We start from the raw sequence: 26,747 nt of genomic DNA on the forward strand, positions 1-26,747 counted from the left end.
TCCAATCCCACAACAGCATGGTTGACTGTTAATTGCCTGCTGAAGTGACCTAGCCAGCCATTCGGTTGTCGGCAGGGACTGCAGTGATTCAAGGAGAAGCCCACCACCACCTTGTAGCAACATCCACATCTCGAGAATGAAATCTTTTTTTGACGATGTTGATTGAAGAATGAATGTTGGCCAGGACACCGGAAGTACTGCTCTTCGTAAATTTTTGATGGGCTCACCTGAACATGCAGACAGAACTTCAATTTAATGTCCCATATGAAGAGTGGCATCTCCAACAATGCAGTGTTCCCTCAATCCTCAATGCTGAACTGAAGTATCAGTTTAGATTATGAGCTTGACTGTTGTAGGCTTCAACTCAACCTTTGACTCAAGTGAGAATTCTACTAATGGAGTCAAGATACAATGTCTAGGTTCCTTTATATAAAAAAGGGGCATGCATACAACAACAATTTAAATTTATATAGTGCCTTCACTTTAATAAAATGTCCCAAGGGGCTTTACAGGAGCATTATAAAACAAAGTATGACGCCTGGCCACAAAAGGAGATATTGGCCAGATTTTTACGCCAGACCAGCGAGCCGGATGGTGACGGGGCATGGTGTACAATTGAGCGGGAGGCTTCAGGAGGCCTTCCCAACCTGCTCCTGCCTCCACCACACTTTACGTGGGCCGGGGGGGGGGTGGGGGGTGGGGTGGGTGGGGGTGGAGAAACGGGCTGCCTGCCCCAGGTCAATCAAGGCCCTTAAGTGGCCACAATGACTGAAAACAATGGTTTCAGTCTTCCCAATATTTAATTGGAAGAAATTTCTGCTCATCCAGTACAGGATGTAAGATAACCAGTCTGATAATTTAGCAACAGTGATTGAGTCTAGAGAAGTGATGGTGAGGTAGAGCTGATTTTGGATGATGTCGCCAATGGGCAGGATGTAGATGAGAAATAGGAGGGGGCCAAGGATAGATTGTTGGTGGATACCAGAGGTAACGGTGCGGGAGCAGGAAGAAAAGCCATTGCAACCGATTCTCTGGATAGATAAGAATGGAACCAGTTGAGAGCAGTTCGATCCACTTGGACGACAGTGGAGAGGCATTGGAAGACGATGGTGTGGTCAACTGTGTTAAAGACTGCAGACAAATAGAGAAGGACAAGGAGGGAATGTTACCTTTGCCACTGTCACATTGGATGTCATTAGTGATTTTGATCAGAGCTGCTTTGGTACTGTGGTGGGGCGAAAACTTGATTGAAGGAATTCAAGCATGGAGTTCCAGGAAAGATGGGAATGGGTTTTGAAGGCGGCAACATATTTTAAAGACTTTGGAGAGGAAAGGAAGGAGAGTGGAGATGGGACGATAGTTTGCAAGGGCGCTGGAGTCAAGAATTGTTTTTTGGAGGAGGGGGTGATGGCAGATTTAAAGGAGCAAGGGACAACACCTGACGAGAGAAAACTGCGAACAATTTCGGCTAACATGGGGGCCAGGAGGGGAGGTTGGGATCAAGGGACCAGAAAGTGGTTCTCATGGACAACATGAGCTCAGGGAGGGCTTGGGGGTGGTGGGGGGTGGCGATAGGAAACGAACAAAAGCAAGATGCAAGTTCAGGGATCGGGCACGCGGGAGCATGATAGAAAGTTTGGCCAGGTGAGCTAGTGGAAGGGAGGATGCAGCAGAGGCAGCTGATAGGATAGTCTCGCTCTTATTGATAAAGAAGTTCTAGTTTCAAGCACTTATTGTTGGATGTGAGGGTGGAGGGGACAGGGGAGAAGGGTTTAAGGAGATGGTTTGCAATAGAGAAAAGAAGCCGGGGGTTATCTTTGCATTCCAGGATGATTCTGGAATGGTAAGTAGTTTTAACAGAGGAGAGCAGGACCCAATAGTGTTCTAAGTGGTCCAGCCAGATCTGCTGTTGAATAGCTAAACCATTTGTCCACCATATCCTTTCAAGTCTGCGTCCCTTGGAATTAAGGAAGCGGAGATGAGGCCCATGCTGGGGGAATGCCCAGGGTGAGAAAGACTGGTCTTTTTATTGGGGACTAGAGCATCAAAGCTGGAGGTGAGGGTGTGGTTGAGCAAACCCCCAGTACCTGTAGAAATGTTAAGGCGAATGGAGGTCAAAGGCTAGATAGTGGAGATTTTGAAAGTACAGTTGTATGTGAATAGGGGGATAGTTTTGTCCAGGGACAGATACAGAGTGAGGTAGGGTTGGGACATAGAAGGGACCTGTGGGTGGAGAGTGATGCAAGGGAAGTAATCAGAGATGGCCTTATCTGTGATTGATGCAATGGGACTAGCAAGACCACATGAGATGGCAAGGGCGAGGGGGTGCCATGAATATGGGTTGGGGAGTTTACAGGCAGGAAACGATTTCGGGAGGATAAGAAGGCAGTGAATTCAGGAGAAAAATCACCGAGGATGAGAAGCTGTTCGGTGCAGAGTCTGAGGGAGGAAAGCAGTGAAGTTATCTCGGTGATAAAATTTTTATCGTACTTGGGAGGGTGCTGGAGAAATAATTTTGAAAGAGAATTGAGAGAGGTGGAACAAGGTGAGATGCTCTCAAGAGGGGAACCTGCCAGAGGAGTAGGGGTCAGGCCCAGGTGTGATCTGTTGATGAGCGCCACATCACCACCACAGTGGTCTAGGTGGGGAAAATGGTGGAAGATGTAGCCAAGCGGGGAGGCTTCTTTAAGTGGCAAGGTGTCATCATCCCTCAGCCAGGTTTCCATTAAAGTCATGATGTTGATGCAATCATTCACAGTGTTTTCTTGGATGGCAAGGGCCACAAGTGAACAGAAAGTTTGGATGGAGATGCGTGGCGGTATGATCAGAGCTGCGTACGGCAATCAGCATATCTAAAAAATAATCTTGCATACTAATTCAAATGTCAGTCTCTTTGAACTTTTTTTATCTGAGAAGCCCATCATTTCCACAAGTAGAACAATAGATTCCACCTTGCAGTGAACAAGCTATCAAACACGCATTAAGTTCTCACTCTTTCCAAATTAACTCGCAAAGTGACAAGTGTTGTGAGTGGCGGCAGATTGACAAAGATATATATTCCACCATAGAAAATGCACCTCTTGTGCCCACAATGGAATGATGTTCACGGCCGAGCACATGACCATAGCCTGCATCATTCTATTTTCCATGCTTATGGTTGAAGGGGAGGGATAAGTTATAGCTAAGAAAGTACTGGAGGAGAAGAGGAGAAAGAATTCATCAAATGATTCATCAAAATTCATGACTTCTTATTGGAGTTAAAACAATTTTAAGAGATGATGTTGATGCAATGGGCATTATTTTGTATTTACGGCTGCTTTTCTTTTAAGGGTTGTGGTAAGCGTTTTTGGTCACTTTTTTGTTTGATATTGCCCACTTACAGTCCAAAAGAAAATTTAGATAAAATATATAGTTTTGATCTCTAATTTTCATTGAACTAATCATTTTTTCTTTACTAAAAAGTGACATAAATTATTCAACCTTTGATGTTTCTTGTTTTAATATTGTGGTTAGTGTTTCTTAACCTGTTTGATAACTTAGTGGGAGTTCAGTGCATTGTTAAAAATTGCATAGGTTTTGTAAGAATGTAGAGCAAAACACTGAAAGTTTAACCTATCAGTAATCCCTTTGTGGCCATAATTTGAAGTTTAGATAGTATAACATTTAGATTTGCTTTTGCTGCTGCCAAATGGGAGAGTTGCATTTTAGTTAAAAGAAAGGAAAGCTCACTGTTGCAAGGAGTCACTTTCTTTGTTTACTCATTCTTCAGATAATTTCATTTCCATCCTTTTGATTAGAGTTTTGAGCTGTAGGTTTTCCAACTCACCAAATGCACTGTTCACTGATGGTATCCTTTTAATTTTTAATTAGCTTTTCATTCTTTTCATATGGCACATGGTTACAATTTTAAAACAAATCAACAGGTCCACTGAAATAATATTTAAATTGAAACAATATTCAATAAATCATTTGAACAGTTAGTGTACAGTTAGACATTTTATCATGTTTTTAATATTTTATAATACCCATTTAGTTCCACTTACAACCATCAACCAAATGGTCTTCAGGTGACAAACGCATCGCAAAGAAATTTGTGCAATTATCACACAAAGGCATATCCAAAACAAACTTGGGCATTAACTTCATTTCTTTTTTGGGATGGTATCTGACCTTACTGAGTAAATGTTTGCTTTTCCAAAGTTTAAAATGTGTACTTCCTCATTTACGCACTCACTCCAGTCAGGTCAGATGCCATCCCAAAAAGGATAAAGCTAATCCTAAATTTGTTTTGGATATGTCTTTGCATAATAATTGCACAAATTTCCTTGCCATGCTTTTGTCACTTGAAGACCATTTGGTTGATGGCTGTAAGTGGAACTAAATGGGTATTATAAGATATTAAAAACATGATAAAATGTCTAACTGTACACTAACTGTTCAAATGCTTTATTGAATATTGTTTCAATTTAAATATTATTTCAGTGGACCTGTTGATTTGTTTTAAAATTGTAACCATGTGCCATACGAAAAGAATGAAAGCTAATGCCCAAAAGGCAATGAACTATCTGCACCATGATTACTGAGTAAAGCTGCTAATTAGATCCCATGACGATAGTCATATTAATTTAACAGCAATAGTGGTATCACTTTACTATCCTTAATAACTATTTCCATGGGTCATTAGAGGTTATATTCAATGATTTACAGAACGCTGCACTATAAAGTGAAGTGGAAATGGTACTTAATGTTCAGGGAAATTACATTTTTGGGGAGTAGTATGACTGCACTGAATACTTTATAAACAGAATTGCTGATGCATTTGCCCTTGATCACCAATCTCTTGAAGACAATGTACAAATCCCCTTAAAAAATCAATCTTTAGTTGTATTTTGCTTACTTTTTTTCCTGTTCAAAGCAGCAGTTGACAGATCAGACAAGTACTGATATTTATTTGGTACAAATATGCGCTGACTAGTGACCTGGAAAAACGAAACAGTTGTGCCTCGTGTAGTACATGGAAATGCAGGTGTTCAGCCTAGGGTAGTTTTATGTCATTTTCTTGGAATATATTTCAGACCCATTGTTGGCCCAGTTTTAAAACAAAAACCTGCCCAAACAATGGAAAGTCTGCTGTTAATAGCATAGCACATAAAAATACTGGAGCTGTGTTAGTGCAGACTTTCTTGATACTTGTACGGGAATTGTACTAGTAACAGATGAGTAATACAGTGAGTCTAGTATAACAGCATTACAGATTGAGTTAAGTACACAGTGGCGCAGTGGTTAGCACCGCAGCCTCACAGCTCCAGGGACCCGGGTTCAATTTTGGGTACTGCCTGTGTGGAGTTTGCAAGTTCTCCCTGTGACCGCGTGGGTTTTCGCCGGGTGCTCCGGTTTCCTCCCACAGCCAAAGACTTGCAGGTGATAGGTAAATTGGCCATTGTAAATTGCCTCTAGTGTAGGTAGGTGGTAGGGAATATGAGATTACTGTAGTGTTAGTATAAATGGGTATATAAATGGTTGGTCGGCACAGACTCGGTGGGCCGAAGGGCCTGTTTCAGTGCTGTATCTCTAAATAAATACATCCTCAAATGTAAAGTCCTGCGTGTATGAAGGAAAAATAAGTGGTACACATATTTCATACATGGTGGTGAAATAGGTATGGATGAAGTTGAAAGAGATCTTGTGCGCTTGATGCTCAACATGTCCAACCAATGCAGAGTGACAATAAAGCCAATAGTATGTTGAACTCTATAGATATAATAGGAGGGAACAGGAAATTGTGTGGGACAGGCAGGATGGACTTATAAGGTCTTTTCCTGTCTGTCATTGTTCGTAGAATAAAAATCAGAAAGTCAGAATGTATAGCACTCAGGTCAGACCACAGCTAGAATACTGTGACCAGTTATTATCACCGAAACACAAAGTGGGTATTGTAGGAAAGAGCCACAAGAGTGGCAGAGCTTTAAGATGTGAGGAAAGACTAAAGAAACTTGGGAATGTTTACCCTTGAAAGGATGCATTGGAGACATGACCTTAAAGAGTATATAAAGTAGTAGATGGTGTTGTCAAAAATAAATCCTGAAAATTATATTACATTTTTGAGAGTAGGGCAAGGGGTCACAAGTTCATATCACTAAAGGGAACACTAAGGGCTGATATTAGATAGTTGTTCTTCAGTTAAGAGTGATCAATACCAGGAATGAACTCCCAGATAGACCGGGAGAGGCAAAAACCTTGGACCATTTTAACGAAATGGATGCTACAGTGGGAGTACTTTATGTTCTTTCTGAATGAGTGAACTAAGATGGGCCAAATGGCCTTCCTCATCCATAATTATTTTGTGAATTGATAAAAATTTGTTTTCTTGGCCTTCTTGACTCATTCTTTCCATGTCTGTTTATATTTGCTAAGAAGAGTTACTTAGGTTTTGATTGTCTTTGCTCTCGGTAACCTTCCACATGGCTAAATTATGCATTCTGTTGAATTATAATTAAATGCTCTTTTTTAGGCAAAACTTCCAGAATTGAAGCCTCTTCCCCTGTCCACCGGTGAGATGGTAACTGAACATGAGGAGCTGGTCTGGACACCAGGTGTTAATGATTGTGACCTTCTGATGTACCTGAGAGCAGCCAGGTAGGAATGTACCAATAGCATGATCCCTCTAGTCAACACATTCAAAGAACATAAATGCTTTGATGCCTTGGGAATACATTTACTTCAAATGTATGCAAGGAAAAAATAAACAAAAATTCTTCATAATTGCATTTTGCTAGATATGGGTTGAGGGGGATTTTCTGTCTGTCTTCAGGTGGGACTAGAAATCTGTAATTTATCTATATATGACTTCTGCGGGTCCAGGGTGGTGGTCGCGTAAGGCTGGGAGAGGAATTCACCACAGAAAGAGGGTGAACAGCTGGCAATCCGGGAAAGAATGCTGATGAAGACCCTGCCAGTGGTGGCCAAGCTTGGCCAACTGGACAGGAAGGCCACTTGACTGTGTTCGGGGAGCCTGTCCACGGCGGCGATCAGGAGGAAGAGCGGCCACATGGTCCCGGCAGCGGCTCCTGCTCACTCGGCGACTCCACGCTGTTTCCACACAAACTTTTCCCACAACTCCGGCTCGGATCCCGATCCCGATACCAGTAGTAGTACACCATTGTAAAAGGGACAATGGTGGGAGCTGATGCAATCTTTTATTACCTGCACCCCTGCTCCCAGCTCACCCCCCTCACACCCCCTTCCCCCCACTCCCCTCGCACCCCCTTCCCCCCAACCCCCCCAGACCCCCTTCTCTAAACCCCTCTCCCCTACCCCCTGCAGCCCCCCTCCCAGCTCCCCCTGCACACCCTTCCCTCCACCCCTTCCCACCGCACTCCTCCTTCTCGCACCTCCTCCCCCCCACCCCAGCACCCCTTTCCCCCCTTCCCCCAACCTCCTCCCACCGGCATCCACCTACCCCTGTGTAGGGGCCCCAACAACCCCACTGCCTTGTGGGCGTCTCGGGAGAGACCAAGGCTAAGGGAGTAAACCCGAACAGAAAAGCCGGAGCAGAACCCCGAAGGCGGTCATGTGTCACCTTTGGCATGTTTCCGGCAGTTCCTGCAGCCACACTGGTGCCAAACGTCATGCTCTGCACTCCTTTGAACCCCACCAGGAAGGCCGAGAGGGGGGTTTTGACACTTGGGCAACTCACAACCTCTATACATCTGTCCAGGCATGCGCCATGGAGAGGTCACTCCATAGTCGCCTCACAGCGACCAAATCAACACGGAAGGCAGCAGTTATGGGTTATAAGTCCAGCTCAATTGACGTAGAGATTGGGCGCCACGGGTTGCCTTTGTTGGTGGGAGAGGTCATCGCATCTCACTGGACAGCTACCGCCCGCCTCCAACCAGGCAGCCCCCGGTCAGTAAGGTTCTGTCCCGCCACAGTCCACCTGCTTCAATGGGTGCTTGGAGCTCAGGGTCACTGCCTGACAAGTGGACTGTAACACCGCACCAAACAGCACGACCAAAAACGGAAAGACGGTACCAGCCCTTCGTTTTGCAAGCTGGAATGTCAGAACTATGCGTCCTGGCCTGTCGGAAGACCTGACACAAATCAACGATTCTCGGAAGACCGCCATCATCAACAATGAGCTCAGTAGACTCAATGTGGACATTGCAGCTCTTCAGGAGACACGCCTCCCTGCGAGCGGATCTCTAAGAGAGCAAGACTACACCACCTTCTGGCAGGGTAGGGATCCTGTAGCACGGAGTGGGCTTCACCATCAGAAACTCTTTGCTCAGCATGATAGAGCCACCCTCAAATGGCTCGGAACGCATACTGTCCATCCGACTGTTCACCGCCTCTGGTCCAGTACACCTACTCAGCATCTATGCTCCAACACTCTGCTTCCCCACCTGAAGCTAAAGACCAGTTCTACGAGGAACTCCATAATATGATTAGTAGCATCCCCAACACCGAACACCTATTCCTGCTGGGGGACTTTAATGCCAGCGTTGGGGCCGACCATGACTCATGGCCCTCCTGCCTTGGGCGCTTTGGCATTGGAAGGATGAATGAGAATGGACAGAGACAGCTTGAGTTGTGGACCTATCATAACCTCTGCATCACCAACTCATTCTTTCACACTAAACCCTGTCACCAGGTTTCTTGGAGGCACCCAAGATCACGTCGTTGGCACCAGCTGGAACTCATCGTCACAAGGCAAGCCTCTTTAAACAGTGTTCAAATCACACGCAGCTTCCACAGTGCGGACTGCGATACCGACCACTCCCTGGTGTGCAGCAAGGTTAGCCTCAAACCAAAGAAGCTGCAACACACCAAGCAGAAGGGCCACCCGCGCATCAACACTAGCAGAATTTTTCATGCACAGCCTACATAAGTTTCTAAATTCACTTGAAAAAGCCCTCCAAAACATTCCGACAGGGGATGCAGGGACCAAGTGGGCCCACATCAGAGATGCCATCTATGACTCAACAATGACCACCTATGGCAATCGCGTAAAGCGGAATGCAGACTGGTTACAATCTCACATTGAAGAGCTGGAACCTGTCATAGCCGCTAAGCGCATCGCACTGCTGAACTACAAGAAAGCCCCCAGCGAGTTAACATCTGTAGCACTTAACGTAGCCAGAAGCGCTGCACAAAGAACAGCCAGGCGCTGCACAAATGACTACTGGCAACACCTATGCAGTCATATTCAGCTGGCCTCAGACACTGGAAACATTAGAGGAATGTATGATGGCATTGAGAACGCTTTTGGGCCAACCATCAAGAAGATCGCCCCCCTCAAATCTAAATCAGGGGACACAATCACTGACCAACGCAAGCAAATGGACCGCTGGGTGGAACACTACCTAGAACTGTACTCCAGGTAGAATGTTGTCACTGAGACCGCCCTCAATGCAGCCCTGTCTCTGCCAGTCATGGATGAGTTGGACGTACAGCCAACAAAATCGGAACTCAGTGATGCCATTCATTCTCTAGCCGGCGGAAGAGCTCCTGGGAAGGACGGCATTACCCCTGAAATCATCAGGAGTGCCAAGCCTGCTATACTTTCAGTACTGCATGAACTGCTTTGCCTGTGCTGGGACGAGGATGCAATACCACAGGACATGCGCGATGCCAATATCATCACCCTCTATAAAACAAGGGTGACCGCGGTGACTGCAACAACTACCGTGGAATCTCCCTGCTCAGCAGAGTGGGGAAAGTCTTCACTCGAGTCGCCTTAAACAGGTTCCAGAAGCTGGCTGATCGTGTCTATCCTGAGGCACAGTGTGGCTTTTAAACAAAGAGATCCATCATTGACATGCTGTTCTCCCTTCGCCAGCTACAGGAGAAATGCCGTGAACAACAGATGCCCCTCTACATTGCTTTCATTGATCTCACCAAAGCCTTTGACCTCGTCAGCAGATGTGGTCTCTTCAGACTACTAGAAAAGATTGGATGCCCACCAAAGTTACTAAGTATCATCGCCTCATTCCATTACAATATGAAAGGCACAATTCAGCATAGCGGCGCCTCATCAGACCCCTTTCCTATCCTGAGTGGCATGAAACAGGGCTGTGTTCTCACACCTACACTGTTTGGGATCTTCTTCTCCCTCACATGCGTCCAAGTCTCCAGAAGAAGGAATTTTCCTCCACACAAGATCAGGTGACAGGTTGTCCAACCTTGCCTGTCTAAAAGCGAAGACCAAAGTACGGAAAGTCCTCATCAGGGAACTCCTCTTTGCTGATGATGCTGCATTAACATCTCACACTGAAGAGAGTCTGCAGAGACTCATCGACAGGTTTGCGGCTGCCTGCAATGAATTTGGTCTAACCATCAGCCTCAAGAAAATGAACATCATGGGACAGGACGTCAGAAATGCCCCATCCATCAATATCGGCGACCACGCTCTGGAAGTGGTTTAAGAGTTCACCGACCTAGGCGCAACTATCACCAGTAACCTGTCTCTCGATGCAGAATTCAACAAGCGCATGGGAAAGGCTTCCTCTGCTATGTGCAGACTGGCCAAGAGAGTGTGGGAAAATGGTGCAATGACACGGAACGCAAAAGTCCAAGTGTATCCGGTGTCCTCAGTACCTTGCTCTACGGCTGCAAGGCCTGGACAACGTACGTCAGCCAAGAGCAACGTATCTCCAACACAGAAGTCTTCAAGGAGGCCAACATCCCCAGCATATACACCCTACTAAGTCAGCGGCGCCTCAGATGGCTTGGCCATGTGAGCCGCATGGAAGATGGCAGGATCCTTGACAGAAATCTTTGCATCCTCATTGGCTACAGGTGAGGTCCCAGAGGACTGGAGAATAGCCAATGTTGTTCCTTTGTTTAAGAAGGGTAGCGAGGATAATCCAGGAAATTATCGGCCGGTGAGCTTTACGTCAGTGGTAGGGAAATTATTAGAGAGGATTATTCGGGACAGGATTTACTCCCATTTGGAAACAAACGAACTTATTAGCGAGAAGCAGCATGGTTTTGTGAAGGGGAGGTCATGTCTCACTAATTTGATTGAGTTTTTTGAGGAAATGACAAAGATGATTGATGAAGGAAGGTCAGTGGATGTTATCTATATGGACTTCAGTAAAGCCTTTGACAAGGTCCCTCATGGCAGACTCGTACAAAAGGTGAAGTCACACAGGATCAGAGGTGAGCTGGCAAGATGGATACAGAACTGGCTCGGTCATAGAAGACAGAGGGTAGCAGTGGAAGGGTGTTTTTCTGAATGGAGGGATGTGACTAGTGGTGTTCCGCAGGGATCAGTGGTGGGACCTTTGCTGTTTGTAGTATATATAAATGATTTGGAGGAAAATGTAGGTGGTCTGATTAGTAAGTTTGCGGACGACACAAAAGTTGGTGGAGTTGCGGATAGTGATGAGGATTGTCAGAGGATACAGCAGGATATAGATCGGTTGGAGACTTGGGCGGAGAAATGGCAGATGGAGTTTAATCCGGACAAATGTGAGGTAATGCATTTTGGAAGGTCTAATGCAGGTGGGAAGTATACAGTAAATGGCAGAACCCTTAGGAGTATTGACAGGCAGAGAAATCTGGGCATACAGGTCCACAGGTCACTGAAAGTGGCAACGCAGGAGGCATACGGCATGCTTGCCTTCATCGGTCGGGGCATAGAGTATAAAAATAGGCAAGTCATGCTGCAGCTGTACAGAACTTTAGTTAGGCCACACTTAGAATATTGCGTGCAATTCTGGTCGCCACACTATCAGAAGGACGTGGAGGCTTTGGAGAGGGTACAGAAGAGGGTTACCAGGTGTTGCCTGGTCTGGAGGGCATTAGCTATGAGGAGAGGTTGGATAAATTCGGATTGTTTTCACTGGAACGACGGAGATGGAGGGGCGACATGATAGAGGTTTACAAAATTATGAGCGGCATGGACAGAGTGGATAGTCAGAAGCTTTTTGCCAGGGAGGAAGAGTCAGTTACTAGGGGTCATGGGTTTAAGGTGAGAGGGGCAAAGTTTAGAGGGGATGTGCGAGGCAAGTTCTTCACACAGAGGGTGGAGTGCCTGGAACTTGCTGCTGGGGGAGGTGGTGGAAGCAGGTACGATAGCGACATTTAAGAGACATCTTGACAAATACATGAATAGGAAGGGAATAGAGGGATATGGTCCCCGGAAGTGCAGAAGGTTTTAGTTTAGGCAGGCATCAAGATCGGCGCAGGCTTGGAGGGCTGAATGGCCTGTTCCTGTGCTGTACTGTTCTTTGTTCTGTACAGCGAGCTCGTCACTGGTACCAGACCCACCGGCCGTCCATGTCTCCGCTTTAATGACGTCTGCAAACGCAACATGAAGTCCTGTGACATTGATCACAAGTCGTGGGAGTCAGTTGCCAGCAATGGCCAGAGCTAGCGAACGACCATAAAGGCGGGGCTACAGCGTGGCGAGTCGAAGGGACTTAGCAGTTGGCAGGAAAAAAGACTGAAGCTTAAGGACAGAGCCAACTGTGTAACAGCCCCGACAACCAATCTTATCTGCAGCACCTGTGGAAGAGTCTGTCACTCTGGAATTGGCCTTTATAGCCACTCCAGGCGCTGCTTCACAAACCACTGACCACCTCCAGGCACATACCCATTGTCTCTCGAGACAAGGAGGCCATAGTAGTAGTAGTAGTAAGGGTTGAGCAGTAGGTTAGTTTAATTTTGCAGTTCCAAGAAGATTTTCTTTTTTTAGTTTTCCCTCACCTGTGCAATTTTGGGGGATAACCCCACTCCCCTTCTCCATAACCATCCAGTGCGCCATCAACAAGAAAGTGAGCAAGCAAAGTGGTTTTGGCCTTGGCCCATGCCCATCTGCATCCATTCGAAGGGCATGAAAGGCATCACTCAGACAACTATATTCAGTACTCTGCAGAACTGGACTGCTTCCATCATGCAGAGAGAGGAAGGCCTGTCCCATTGTACAGGAGTGTTCTCTCGCTGGCATTATTGATAGACAGTTTCACCTATTGCCTGTTTTTAGGTAAGCAGGGAGTAGCATTTACACTGGTCATTATAAATGATGATGAATGCACACCAAACAAGGCCTCTCTTAATAGGAATCAGAAGTAGACAGTTGCGGGGAGGGGATTGGGAGAGAATGGAAGTTGAAGCAAAAGAAATGCAATAGTGAGATTGTTTGATGAAGCGGTTGACATTTATTTCAGTATAGCAACACTTAGTTGGTAAATGTACTACTCAATGTGGAACTGAACAATACAGTTGAGAAGAAACTGTATTCAATCCCTGGTCTGTTATGGGAGCTACAATTAGTTTCAGGGCCCCTGAGCAAGGGAGGAATAGGGGAACATCTAGGGTTCTCGTGCCTCATCTCTATCCACTGATCCTGGGTGTGTTTAGATGTAATGTGTTGCATGGTAAATTAGTCTGCTGACATTTTCTGTCAAATTTAACACATGAAGAATGGGCATTTGGATTGACTACCGGTGCAAAGATTTACTACTGCTTGAAGAACGTTGGCGGAGTCGGATCAGATCCTTCAGGAAAGGAGGGGGAAAAGAAACAAGTTGCAAGGCGGTTCCCCAGACAATGGCATCCAAATCTCAAATTGGTAGTTGGTGTTAAGTGGACATTCAGCACTTTGCCATACAGAGAGGTGATGAGAAAAATATCATTGACTGTCAAAATTCTGCTCTAGTGACTGGCTTAAAAAGTGGCATTAACAGACACTTGGGAATTGGAGTCCTGCCTTGTCTAGCGGATGGTCTCAAATTTGTGGGCCATAAAACAAAACGGAAAAAAGATACGGACTATTTAGTTTGGTTAGACACAGCTTGAAATTGTCAGATAAAACCTCTTGTATTGTTTCTTGTCATTGTGTTGCTTTCAAAATGCTAAATTAAGCAACAATTAATTTGAGTGGAATGCATGTTAGTTAGAATTGAAGCCAAGTGTTGTGTGTTTCAAAAATAATGTTTACACCTCAACTTTATTCCAATACTGTGTCCCGTACTTTATAACGTGAAAAGAAATAAATTAGCTCACTTTAATTTGAAAAGTTATGTAGAAATTATTTTTAAACTTGAACAAGCTGTTATAGTTTGAAAACACTTAGGAGAACAGTACCTGTTCAGTTGGTTAATTTTAGTAGTGAATGCAAGTACAGACTTAAAGGAATTAACTTTTGCATAATGGTGTAATAAATCTGTAGTAATCTGAGTGGCGTGTAACAGGGCTGTGTTCTCGCACCTACACTGTTTGGGATCATCTTCTCCCTGCTGCTCTCACACATGTTCAAGTCTTCAGAAGAAGGAATTTTCCTCCACACAAGATCAGATAGCAGGTTGTTCAACCTTGCCCGTCTAAGAGTGAAGACCAAAGTACGGAAGGTCCTCATCAGGGAACTCCTCTTTGCTGACGATGCTGCAGTAGCATCCCACACAGAAGAGTGTCTGCAGAGACTCATCGACAGGATTGCAGCTGCCTGCAAAGAATTTTGCCTAACCATCAGCCTCAAGAAAACGAACATCATGGGACAGGACGTCAGAAATGCTCCATCCATCAATATTAGCGACCACGCTCTGGAAGTGGTTCAAGAGTACACCTAACTAGGCTCAACTATCACCAGTAACCTGTCTTTCGATGCAGAAATCAACAAGCGCATGGGAAAGGCGTCCACTGCTATGTCCAGACTGGCCAAGAGAGTGTGGGAAAATGGCGCACTGACACGGAACACAAAAGTCCGAGTGTATCAAGCCTGTGTCCTCAGTACCTTGCTCTACGGCAGCGAGGCCTGGACAACGTATGTCAGCCAAGAGCGACGTCTCAATTCATTCCATCTTCGCTGCCTCCGGGGAATCTTTGCCATCAGTTGGCAGGACCGTATCTCCAACGCAGAAGTCCTCGAGGCGGTCAACGTCCCCAGCATATACACCCTACTGAGCCAGCGGCGCTTGAGATGGCTTGATCATGTGAGCCGCATGGAAGATGGCAGGATCCCCAAGGACGCATTGTACAGTGAGCTCGCCACTGGTATCAGACCCACCGGCCATCCATGTCTCCGCTTAAAAGACGTCTGCAAACGCGACATGAAGTCCTGTGACATTGATCACAAGTCGTGGGAGTCAGTTGCCAGTGATCGCCAGAGCTGGCGGACAGCCATAAAGGCGGGGCTAAAGAGTGGCGAGTCGAAGAGACTTAGCAGTTTGCAGGAAAAAAGACAGAAGCGCAAGGGGAGAGCCAACTGTGTAACAGCCCCAACAACCAATTTTATCTGCAGCACCTGTGGAAGAGTCTGTCACTCTAGAATTGGCCTTTATAGCCACTCCAGGCGCTGCTTCACAAACCACTGACCACCTCCAGGCGCTTACCCATTGTCTCTCGTGACAAGGAGGCCAAAAAGGAAAAACAAAAAATTCTGGAAATACTCAGCAGGTCTAGCAACATCTGTGCATCTTCCTTTCAGTTGTTAAGGAACACAAACTCCAGCAGCTGATAGAAACTAATGCCCCTCCGGATCCTTCTTCCCCTTCACTTCCCTCTGACCCCATCCCTTCAGATCTGACCCCTTGCAAAAAAATCTTATCTCTAGAGATGCTGCCAGACCTGCTGAGTATTTCCAGCAATTTTTGTTCTTGTTTCAGATTTCCAGCATCTGCAGTATTTTGCTTTTAGTAAATGTGTAGGTTTTCCATAGCTGTGTAAGAAGCAGAAGATCATTAAGCTATGTTGGTAAAATAATATTTGTTGCTGATAAATTGCTCAGGTGTTTAACTAATTGTGAAATGAAGAACTTTGCCTGATATAGATACAGTCGAATTAACCCACCTTAAGCTGAAAACTAGAATGGCTGTTAAAGTTTGTCAGTTGAATAATTTTTGTCGCATTAAGAATGTATTTATTTTCCTATTAATCATTGAATTTTACATTAAGAATAATGCCAAATGTGTTCCCATGCAGGAGTATGGCTGCCTTTGCAGGGATGTGTGACGGTGGATCTACAGAAGATGGCTGTCTTGCAGCATCTCGTGATGACACTACAGTAAATGCATTAAATACTGTAAGTTTCCTACCTGTTGAACAATTTACTGAGATCCAGGAGTGATTAACACACACAAATCTGTGTCATAGTTTTAATTCTTGTGTCAGAAGCAGTGATCTAATTTCTTAGCAAATAGGTTATAAAACATCTGTGAAATTGAAAATGGCATCCCTGTAGAAGTGCCATTTTTCAATATGCAAAGTGCATGTAATCAAATTCAGACCTTTGAATTTGATTCCACTCAGGATTGTAATGAATGCATATGGAGCATTCAGCCTGTTTAATTGACTATAAATATAGTTGAATGCCTATTAAAATAGAAGTTTGAATTACTGGATTTTTTCCTGGTTAATTCTAAATATTGTACATGGGCCTTCTGGTACTGTAGTGTCTTAAACAAAATTATACATTAACATAATATGGGCATTATTGAAAGCTTTGTTACTTATAGGTTTTAAATAGTGGCTTCAAAATTTGCCACTTTAATAGAGTGGGCAGTCACTGATTTGAGGACAGGACTTGTTTGATTCTGTGTTTTCAGATGCAAGGTGAGGAAGTCATGCAAGTTATGTACTGAATAAATGTTGGCTCCAAATTTTAGAGGACATGGAGAACAAATTGCATTTAATAATCAGAACACTGAACTTCTGTTATGCCACAGCAAACATTAAAACCACAAACCTTCAAAATATTTAAATAGTCATTTTTTTAATCAACACCTCCAACTATTGATAGCAATGCTTTTGCTGCATTTCTGTGTAGGCACTGAACAATGCACATTGCTAATTTGTCCAGAGTTACTGCAGCATGTTGTATAAATCAAAGCTGGCAGCTCACTACTATAATGTTTTATTTATGTAATGGCAGACTGCGGCAGAAAGCAATGGGATTTAATGTTAATTGTGAAAGATAGCTATGAGGGACAGAAAATGAGAAATGTCATTCAACTGTATTCTGAAATGTAAGAAATGTATTCTTCCAATCATTATTTATATGACAAAATTCAAACAGCTATAATTGTATAAGATACATTGGATCAATTCATTTATATTTAGGTGAAATTCTTAGTGAATAGGTTTTGCTAGCAAGGGAAAAAGAAGATAATGGATACCTCAGGATTATAGCTGATTAAATTTGAACCTGAAGTCCCAACAGGAATTTGAAAATTCTATCATGATACAACTGTTACATTTTTAAAGATGATTCATTCCTTGGGCATTTTTTAAAACCTGCTACTCCTTACTTATTAAGCTCTTTGTCGGGCCCTGAAAGAAAATCTTCACTGGCTTACATTTTTAAGGTACCATAATGGGATGGGCAACAAATGCTGGCCTTGCCAGCAACGCTCACATCCCATCAACAAATAAAAAAATCACCTTTGTTCATGAATAATTCACTAATTCCCCTTTTTTTAAATAAATGTTGCTGCCCAGTGTACAAACTTAATAGTATGAAAGCCAATCCGAATTGTTTTTTCACAGTGCTAAGGAAACTGAGTGATATTGTCTCCCTCAGTCTTACGTCTGTGCAAAATGTAATATAAAATATTGTAGTGCATCATGTGCTGGTAGGATGTATGTGTCAATCCAGTGGTTGTCTACTCAAGAAATTCCTGATCTCAGATTTTCTGTCAAGCACAGAGTAGTGGCCAGATAATTCCAACAACGAAGAGAGAGAAAGAAAATAGGAGCTACTGCAGTCCGCTCAGTGGCTGAGAGTAAAATTAGCGGGGAGTATGCTCTCAACTGGGGATGATGTGTGGTGGCAGAAATGTAACAAGAGGAAAATTGAATTGAAAAGGTGGGGTGGAAGTATACAGTATTGAGAAAATCCCATTCTAGTTGTATGTAATACTCTGAAGATGAACCACATCAGAAATGGCTTTGACTGTTAAAAAAAAAAGTAAGCATTAATAAGCTAGACCCCTGTCTTAAGTGAGGGTTTTATTGTATTTCCATTGACTTCTGTTTTTTTCTATTTAAACTTCTACTTGACTATAGTCCGTCAGCTACTAAAATCAGTTCTGTGCATGTTGGACAGTAGTTCCTGTTTCATTTCCCTACATTGATTCCAGTTCCAGACCCACTTTTCAGTTAAGAGGTAAGTGGTTTGCTACCACTACCCTTCTGAAAGGCACTGTTACTCATGCATTTATACATGCTTCTTTTTAAATTTAATTTTTGAATTCACCTGTGTTTTGAAATATCCGTGCACCCAACATTTATATCATCAAAGAAAATCCTTCAAATTTACTCCTTAACTGAAATCTTTCTGGCTTATGCCTGCACTGGACAGTGTTTTACTGTGCATTCTTTAAAATATGTAAGATACAAGTAATTTTAAGTTCCTGACATTCTTAGCCGTAAGGAGTTTATCATAAAGGCAATTTTCTGCTCTCCTTGTTAAGGCATAAAAATAATTAGAATGTGTGTATATAATAAGTACGTGCAATAACCTGGTCTGGACTGTTAATAAAACTGAGCTACACAGGTTGCCAATATTTTCCATACATTAATGGTATTCTTATTTTCAGAGTAGCTTGAAATTCAATTTAAATGTAATTTTCATCATTGCTGATTATGTCTCTAGGGCAAACTATGCAGTGTCGACCAGTGCACTGGGAAGAGTGAATAGCTGTTGAGCTTCATTTGGATGCACGCAATAGAAATGCATACGCTGAATTCTTCAGTCTCATTTTTTTTTAAGTTATTAAAATGAACAGATTTTCTCATCAGTTGGGAGAAAAAAATGCATTTTCTTTTTAAGTCACTTTTCCCACTCCTGAGGCAAAAATACAAACCTGTTGCTTGCTTTAAATTTTCTGCCAGCTGAGATGAGTTTAGGAATTACATAGATTTGCCATCCCTCCCCCTGTGAAGGTGTCTCACCTTATCTCAGAACTTCTTTGAGACTGTCCGGCTGAAATCGGGAGCTGCTGTGTCACGATATATTACATTTTAGTTTATTTTGTTAAATCCAGACCCTTTGTGTCACAGACACTGACATTGAGAGTGTAGTTTGAATGCATTAAAAGTAAACATTTATTATCAAATGTTCTATGTTCTATAATAGTGTAGGTCAGATGGTTTCACAGGTCGGCGCAACATCGAGGGCCGAAGGGCCTGTACTGCGCTGTAATGTTCTATGTTCTATTTGTTCATTCAAGTATTTACCCTTAACCGTCACTGTACACTGTTGTTTCACCATAAATAAAGAGCAAATTATCAGCATAAGCAGACATGTTGATTAAACTTTGGCTGCTATTTTGAGTCTGTGGTTGCGTTATGTTGCAATTAGTAGTTTTCTCCATCCTTTTGCTGTGATATTATCCCCTGCCCAATTTACTGGAAACCTTAATACAAAAGCAAAATACTGCAGATGCTGGAAATCTGAAACAAAAACAGAATATGCTCGGAATACTCAGCAGGGCAGGCAGCATCTGTGGAGAGAGAAACAGAGTTAACGCTTCAGGTTGAACTTTCATCAGAACGGGCAAAAGTTAGAAATGTAATAGGTTTTGGGCAAGTGAAAGAGGGGAGGGGGCAAGAACAAGAGCAAAGGTCTGTGATAGGGTGGAGGGCAGGAGAGATTAAATGACAAAAGGTTTCATGGTTACAAACCCTTCCAAAATCCACGAACAAGACTGCTCTGGTAGACCCATTGTTTCAGCCTATTTTTGCCCCACAGCTGATTTTTTCCTATTTTAACTCTATTTTTACTCACCTTGTCCAGTCTCTTCCCACCTACATCCATGAGTCTTCCAATGCCGTCCATCATTTCAACAGTTACCAGTTTCCTGGCCCTCATCGTCGTCTCTTCACTATAGACATCCAATCCCTCTTCACCTCCATCCCCCAGCAGGATGGTCTGAAAAGTCTTCGCTTCTTCCTAGAACAGAGCCCTATCCACCACCACCCTCTTCCGTCTGGCTGAAGAGTTTTCACATTGAATAATTTCTCCTTTAACTCCGCTCACTTCCTCCAAATAAAAAGTATTGCTACGCGAACCCTCATGAGTCCTAGCTATGCCTGCCTTTTTGTGGAATATGTGGAACATTCCTTGTTCTAGTCCTACTCAGGCCCTCTCCCTCACCTCTTCTTCCGGTACATTGATGATTGTATCTGTGCCACTTCCTGCTCTCGCCCTGAACTGGAAAATTTCCTTGACTTTGTTTACAATTTCTATCCCTCTCTCACCTTCAGATGGTCCATCTCTGACTCTTTCCTCTTCCCTTCCTCGACTTCTCTCTCCATTTCTGGGAATAGACTATCAATCAATATTTTCTACAAGCGCACGGACTCCCACAGCTACTATTCCATCCTCCCAGTTTCTCTGTCTCCATCGCAACTGTTCAGATAATGCAACCTTTTGTACTAGTGCTTCAGATATGTCTTCCTTTTTCCTTAACCAAGGATTCCCCACCACCACCATGGTTGACAGGGCTCTCAACTGATCTATTTCACGCACTTCTGTTCTTACCCCTTCCCCTCCCTCCCAGAACCATGTCCTCACCTACCACCTCACCAGCTTCTGTATTCAACAGATCATCCTCCACCTGTTCCGCCACGTTCAACATGATTCCAAACACATCTTCCCCTCCCCTCCCCTTTCAGCATTCCGAAGAGACCGATCCCTCCACTGCACCCTGGTTCCCTCCTCAGTTACCCCCAATACCTCCCCCCTTTCCTCTGTCACCTTTCCATGCAAGCACAGGAAATGTAACATCTGCCCTTTTACCTCCTCCCTTCCCACCGTCCAGGGCCCCAAACACTCCTTCCAGGTGAAACAGTAATTTACTTTCAATTGATTTACTGTTTTCAATTTAGTATATTCGCTGCTCACGATGTGGTCTCCTCTACATTGGTTAGACTAAACACAAACTGGGTGACCGCTTTGCGGAACGCCTCCATTCAGTCTGCAAGTGCGACCCTAAGCTTCCTGTCGCTTGTCATTTTAATTCTCCAACATGTTCCCACTCTGACCTTTCTGTCCTTGGTTGCCATAGTGTTCCAATGAAGCTCAATGTAAGCTCGAGGAACAACATCTCATCTTTCGACTGGACACTTTACAGCCTTCCGGACTCAACATAACCTCTGCCCCCATTCTTTTCTGTTTTCACTTTTTTTTTGCTGGTTCATTCCATCCGCCCCCCCCCCCCCCGTTTCTTTCTTAATCCTTTTACTTAGTGTTTGGACGGCTGTTATTCTGCCATTTACACCTCATCCTGACACATCTTTTGTTTCTTTACTTGGCTTGTATCATGAAACCTTTGTCATTTAATCTCTCCTGCCCTCCCCCCATCACAGAGCTTCCCTTTTGTTTTTCTTCTCCCTGCCTCCCCTAAGATGTATATCTTCGAAAAGAAAATTGAAACCGGTACCACATTTTTCACCCATTATATTAACTTGCCAGAATGTATTTTAAAGAATTGCATAGTAAAATTGCTATTTTTTTCTGTTAAAGGCAGGAATACATTGAATAAAAAGTAAAATTTCTTTCCAAGATTTTCCTTTCCTATTAAGGGCTGTAGTTAAAATTCTCTAGTAATACGTTCAACCCAACAGAATTCCATTATTTCAATTTACCAGGAAAATCCTGCAAACCAAGACATGGGTCCCCATAACATTTCCCTTCTTAGTCCTATACTATAGTCCCTGCTATGCCATCCAGTGGCAGATTGGAGGTTGGAGAGGCACATTTCATGCACCCTTACTTGCATGGCTGCCTGCCCACATCATGCAGATGACTCTGTCCCAGAAATTTGTGATAGGCATAGTGACCATCAGGATGGATGTGGGGGGAGTAGGACTCCACTACACTTGCACCAGTGGAGTGGGGCTTCTGCAGTTTCGGACCCTAAAAGTGTAAAATGTTCCTCAGCTAATGCTTAGGTGAGGAGATATTTTGAACATTTCATAAACATTGGGACATTGAGAGGTCATATGCAAATTGCTACTTTGGCTATTGAAATATTCTATTCCATGTGCATCATTTGTTATTAATTGTTGTTGGGATGTGGGCAACACTGCATTTATTGCCTACTCCTAATTGCCCTAAGAAGGTGGTGTTGGGCCTTCTCCTTCAACCACTACAGTGCTTGTGATGATGATGGGTAAGAAATTTCAAGATTCTAGGCCAGCAACGTTGTAGATGGCGGAGAAGCTTTGAGGGGTCATGAGGATATCCACTTATTGCCAGTCTCTACTCTGCTGCTGGGGGACTTTAATGCCAGGGTTGGGGCCGACCATGACTCATGGCCCTCCTGCCTTGGGCGCTATGGCGTTGGAAGGATGAATGAGAACGGGCAGAGACTGCTTGAGTTGTGTACCTATCATAACCTCTGCATCACCAACTCGTTCTTTCACACTAAACCCTGTCACCAGGTTTCATGGAGGCACCCAAGATCACGTCGTTGGCACCAGCTAGACCTCATTGTCACAAGGCGAGCCGCCTTAAACAGTGTTCAAATCACACGCAGCTTCCACAGTGCGGACTGCGACACCGACCACTCCCTGGTGTGCAGCAAGGTTAGACTCAGACCAAAGAAGTTGCATCATTCCAAGCAGAAGGGCCACCCGCGCATCAACACGAGCAGAATTTCTCACCCACAGCTGTTACAAAAATTTCTAAATTCACTTGTAACAGCCCTTCAAAACACTCCCACAGGGGATGCTGAGACCAAGTGGGCCCACATCAGAGACGCCATCTATGAGTCAGCTTTGACCACCTACGGCAAAAGTGCGAAGAGAAATGCAGACTGGTTTCAATCTCATAATGAAGAACTGGAACCTGTCATAGCCGCTAAGCGCATTGCACTTTTGAACTACAAGAAAGCCCCCAGCGATTTAACATCCGCAGCACTTAAAGCAGCCAGAAGTACTGCACAAAGAACAGCTAGGCGTTGCGCAAACGACTACTGGCAACACCTATGCAGTCATATTCAGCTGGCCTCAGACACCGGAAACATCAGAGGAATGTATGATGGCATGAAGAGAGCTCTTGGGCCAACCATCAAGAAGATCACCCCCCTCAAATCTAAATCGGGGGACATAATCACTGACCAACGCAAACAGATGGACCGCTGGGTTGAGCACTACCTAGAACTGTACTCCAGGGAGAATGCTGTCACTGAGACTGCCCTCAATGCAGCCCAGCCTCTACCAGTCATGGATGAGCTGGACATACAGCCAACCAAATCGGAACTCAGTGATGCCATTGATTCCCTAGCCAGCGGAAAAGCCCCTGGGAAGGACAGCATTACCCCTGAAATAATCAAGAGTGCCAAGCCTGCTATACTCTCAGCACTACATGAACTGCTATGCCTGTGCTGGGACGAGGGAGCAGTACCCCAGGACATGCGCGATGCCAACATCATCACCCTCTATAAAAACAAAGGTGACCGCGGTGACTGCAACAACTACCGTGGAATCTCCCTGCTCAGCATAGTGGGGAAAGTCTTTGCTCGAGTCGCTCTGAACAGGCTCCAGAAGCTGGCCGAGCGCGTCTACCCTGAGGCACAGTGTGGCTTTCGTGCAGAGAGATCGACTATTGACATGCTGTTCTCCCTTCGTCAGATACAGGAGAAATGCCGTGAACAACAGATGCCCCTCTACATTGCTTTCATTGATCTCACCAAAGCCTTTGACCTCGTCAGCAGACGTGGTCTCTTCAGACTACTAGAAAAGATCGGATGTCCACCAAAGCTACTAAGTATCATCACCTCATTCCATGACAATATGAAAGGCACAATTCAACATGGTGGCTCCTCATCAGAGCCCTTTCCTATCCTGAGTGGTGTGAAACAGGGCTGTGTTCTCGCACCCACACTTTTTGGGATTTTCTTCTCCCTGCTGCTTTCACATGCGTTCAAATCCTCTGAAGAAGGAATTTTCCTCCACACAAGATCAGGGGGCAGGTTGTTCAACCTTGCCCGTCTAAGAGCGAAGTCCAAAGTACGGAAAGTCCTCATCAGAGAACTCCTCTTTGCTGACGATGCTGCTTTAACATCTCACACTGAAGAATGCCTGCAGAGTCTCATCGACAGGTTTGCGTCTGCCTGCAATGAATTTGGCCTAACCATCAGCCTCAAGAAAACGAACATCATGGGGCAGGATGTCAGAAATGCTCCATCCATCAATATGGGCGACCACGCTCTGGAAGTGGTTCAAGAGTTCACCTACCTAGGCTCAACTATCACCAGTAACCTGTCTCTAGATGCAGAAATCAACAAGCGCATGGGTAAGGCTTCCACTGCTATGTTCAGACTGGCCAAGAGAGTGTGGGAAAATGGCGCACTGACACGGAACACAAAAGTCCGAGTGTATCAGGCCTGTGTCCTCAGTACCTTGCTCTACGGCAGCGAGGCCTGGACAACGTATGCCAGCCAAGAGCGACGTCTCAATTCATTCCATCTTCGCTGCCTTCGGAGAATACTTGGCATCAGGTGGCAGGACTATATCTCCAACACAGAAGTCCTTGAAGCGGCCAACATCCCCAGCTTATACACACTACTGAGTCAGCGGCGCTTGAGATGGCTTGGCCATGTGAGCCGCATGGAAGATGGCAGGATCCCCAAAGACACATTGTACAGCGAGCTCGCCACTGGTATCAGACCCACCGGCCGTCCATGTCTCCGTTATAAAGACGTCTGCAAACGCGACATGAAATCGTGTGACATTGATCACAAGTCGTGGGAGTCAGTTGCCAGCATTCGCCAGAGCTGGCGGGCAGCCATAAAGACAGGGCTAAATTGTGGCGAGTCGAAGAGACTTAGTAGTTGGCAGGAAAAAAGACAGAGGCGCAAGGGGAGAGCCAACTGTGCAACAGCCCCAACAAACAAATTTCTCTGCAGCACCTGTGGAAGAGCCTGTCACTCCAGAATTGGCCTTTATAGCCACTCCAGGCGCTGCTTCACAAACCACTGACCACCTCCAGGCGCGTATCCATTGTCTCTCGAGATAAGGAGGCCCAAAAGAACTCTGCTCTTTATCCGTGGTGTTGTTATGGCTGGCCCAGTTAAACTTCTGTTTACTGTTGATCTCAAGATGTTGATGGTGGGATCCTGGGTGATGGTGGTGCTGTTGAAGGTTAGGGGGGGTGAGCTGAGCTTTTTCTTGTTGAAGGTGATCAGTTCCTGGCACTTATGTGGTGTGAATGTTACCTTCCACAAGTTAACCTAAGAACTACTGATGAAGGCTGCCATGAGCTGTTTTATTATCGGAGGAGTTGTGAATGAAGCTGTGCACTGAGGAATCGCAAGCCCTGCTCTTGACCTTATGAAGAATGAAACTTAATTGATGAGGCAGCTGAAGATAGTTGGCTGTGAACGTTTCCCTGAGAAACTGTTGCTGTGATGTCATGGGCATGCAATGATTGGCCTCTGACAACCACTAGATAACTTCCTTTGCATCACTTATAGCTCCAGTCGCTGGAGGGTTTTCTGTTTGACCCCCATTGACTTCACTTTTGCTCAGGCTCCTTGGTGTCATTCTCAGCTAAATGCTGCCTTGATATCAAGGAGAGCTACTCTCACTTGTCCCTGCCATTCAGTTCTTAGTTACATTCAAATTTAGTTCAATGTTGTGATAATGTCCAGAACCAACTGGTTCTTGGTTCTTTTTTTTTATTCATTCATGGGATGTGGGCGACATTGGCTCGGACAGCATTTATTGCCCATCCCTAGTCTTGATGATTGTTTTCCTTACTTTACTGATGATTGCCCACAGATTTATTCCACATTTAAGGAAATCAGCAACAGTCTGAGTTAAGTTAAATACATACTTAAGGCCCTTCCAAGCCCAACACAGTGGTGCCAATTTCAACTTTGCTGCTGCATCAAGCAAAGCCCAGATGATTTGTGGGCAGTGGGGGGGGTGGGGGGGGGTGGGGGATAAGGAAGAGGGAGAAAAAAATCCTAGATACTCTTGCACTGTTGGCAGTAGACAATTTCAGAATGGAACTGATTGAAGACTGGCTTGCAAGTTCCTTTACCCCCTATTTTCTAGGCTGTGGGTGATGCATATGATGAGGCAAACAATGGCAAGGAGAAAAGACAAAGCTTGATTTCCTTACTGTCTAAAATGCTATGTCGGTGCCAATAGAAGTTCTACAGTTGGTTTCCATAGTTCACAAATGTTGCATTTAACATTTTATAAATTAAATCCAGATTGAAAACAACCCACTTCCTTGATAAAATCCTGAATTGTTCACTTTTCCAGAGGGTTCTTCTGAAGCCAAAGCTCAGCATTTTTACTCTCCGTGTTTAATTTACTTGGCACATTGCAGAATGTGGTTGTTTTTGATTAAGTAACACCTACAGGAAAGATCATTTATTTTATTTATTTTTTATTTTATTTATTTAGAGATACAGCACTGAAACAGGCCCTTCGGCCCACCGAGTCTGTGCCGACCATTAACCACCCATTTATACTAATCCTGCACTAATCCCATATTCCTACCACATCCTCACCTGTCCCTATATTCCCCTACCACCTACCTATACTAGGGGCAATTTATAATGGCCAATTTACCTATCAACCTGCAAGTCTTTTTTGGCTGTGGGAGGAAACCCACGCAGCCACAGGGAGAACTTGCAAACTCCACACAGGCAGTATCCAGAATTGAACCCGGGTCGCTGGAGCTGTGAGGCTGCGGTGCTAACCACTGCGCCACTGTGCTATACCAAACTGTGCTATAGCAAACTGCTATACCATAAGGCAAAGTGAGGGTTAAAAAAAAC

At 44.6% G+C, this 26,747-nt stretch overlaps 1 protein-coding gene across 11 annotated transcripts in view; it reads left to right on the plus strand.

The window, feature by feature from the left end:
* The window catches only part of rerea (arginine-glutamic acid dipeptide (RE) repeats a), a 563,072-nt gene that overhangs the window by 356,348 nt on the left and 179,977 nt on the right, over positions 1-26,747 (plus strand). For all 11 annotated transcript variants that reach the window (XR_010969624.1, XM_068017019.1, XM_068017023.1 and 8 more), the window contains 2 exons: positions 6,512-6,636; positions 15,928-16,027. Coding sequence is in view for 10 of the 11 variants with exons in the window: in XM_068017019.1 (XP_067873120.1) it covers positions 6,512-6,636; positions 15,928-16,027 (225 nt within the window). In the remaining variant the exon portion in view is untranslated. The remainder of the gene's footprint in view (positions 1-6,511; positions 6,637-15,927; positions 16,028-26,747) is intronic.

This window comes from Heterodontus francisci, chromosome 37, assembly GCF_036365525.1.
Source record: "Heterodontus francisci isolate sHetFra1 chromosome 37, sHetFra1.hap1, whole genome shotgun sequence".
Taxonomy (NCBI): Eukaryota; Metazoa; Chordata; class Chondrichthyes; order Heterodontiformes; family Heterodontidae; genus Heterodontus; species Heterodontus francisci.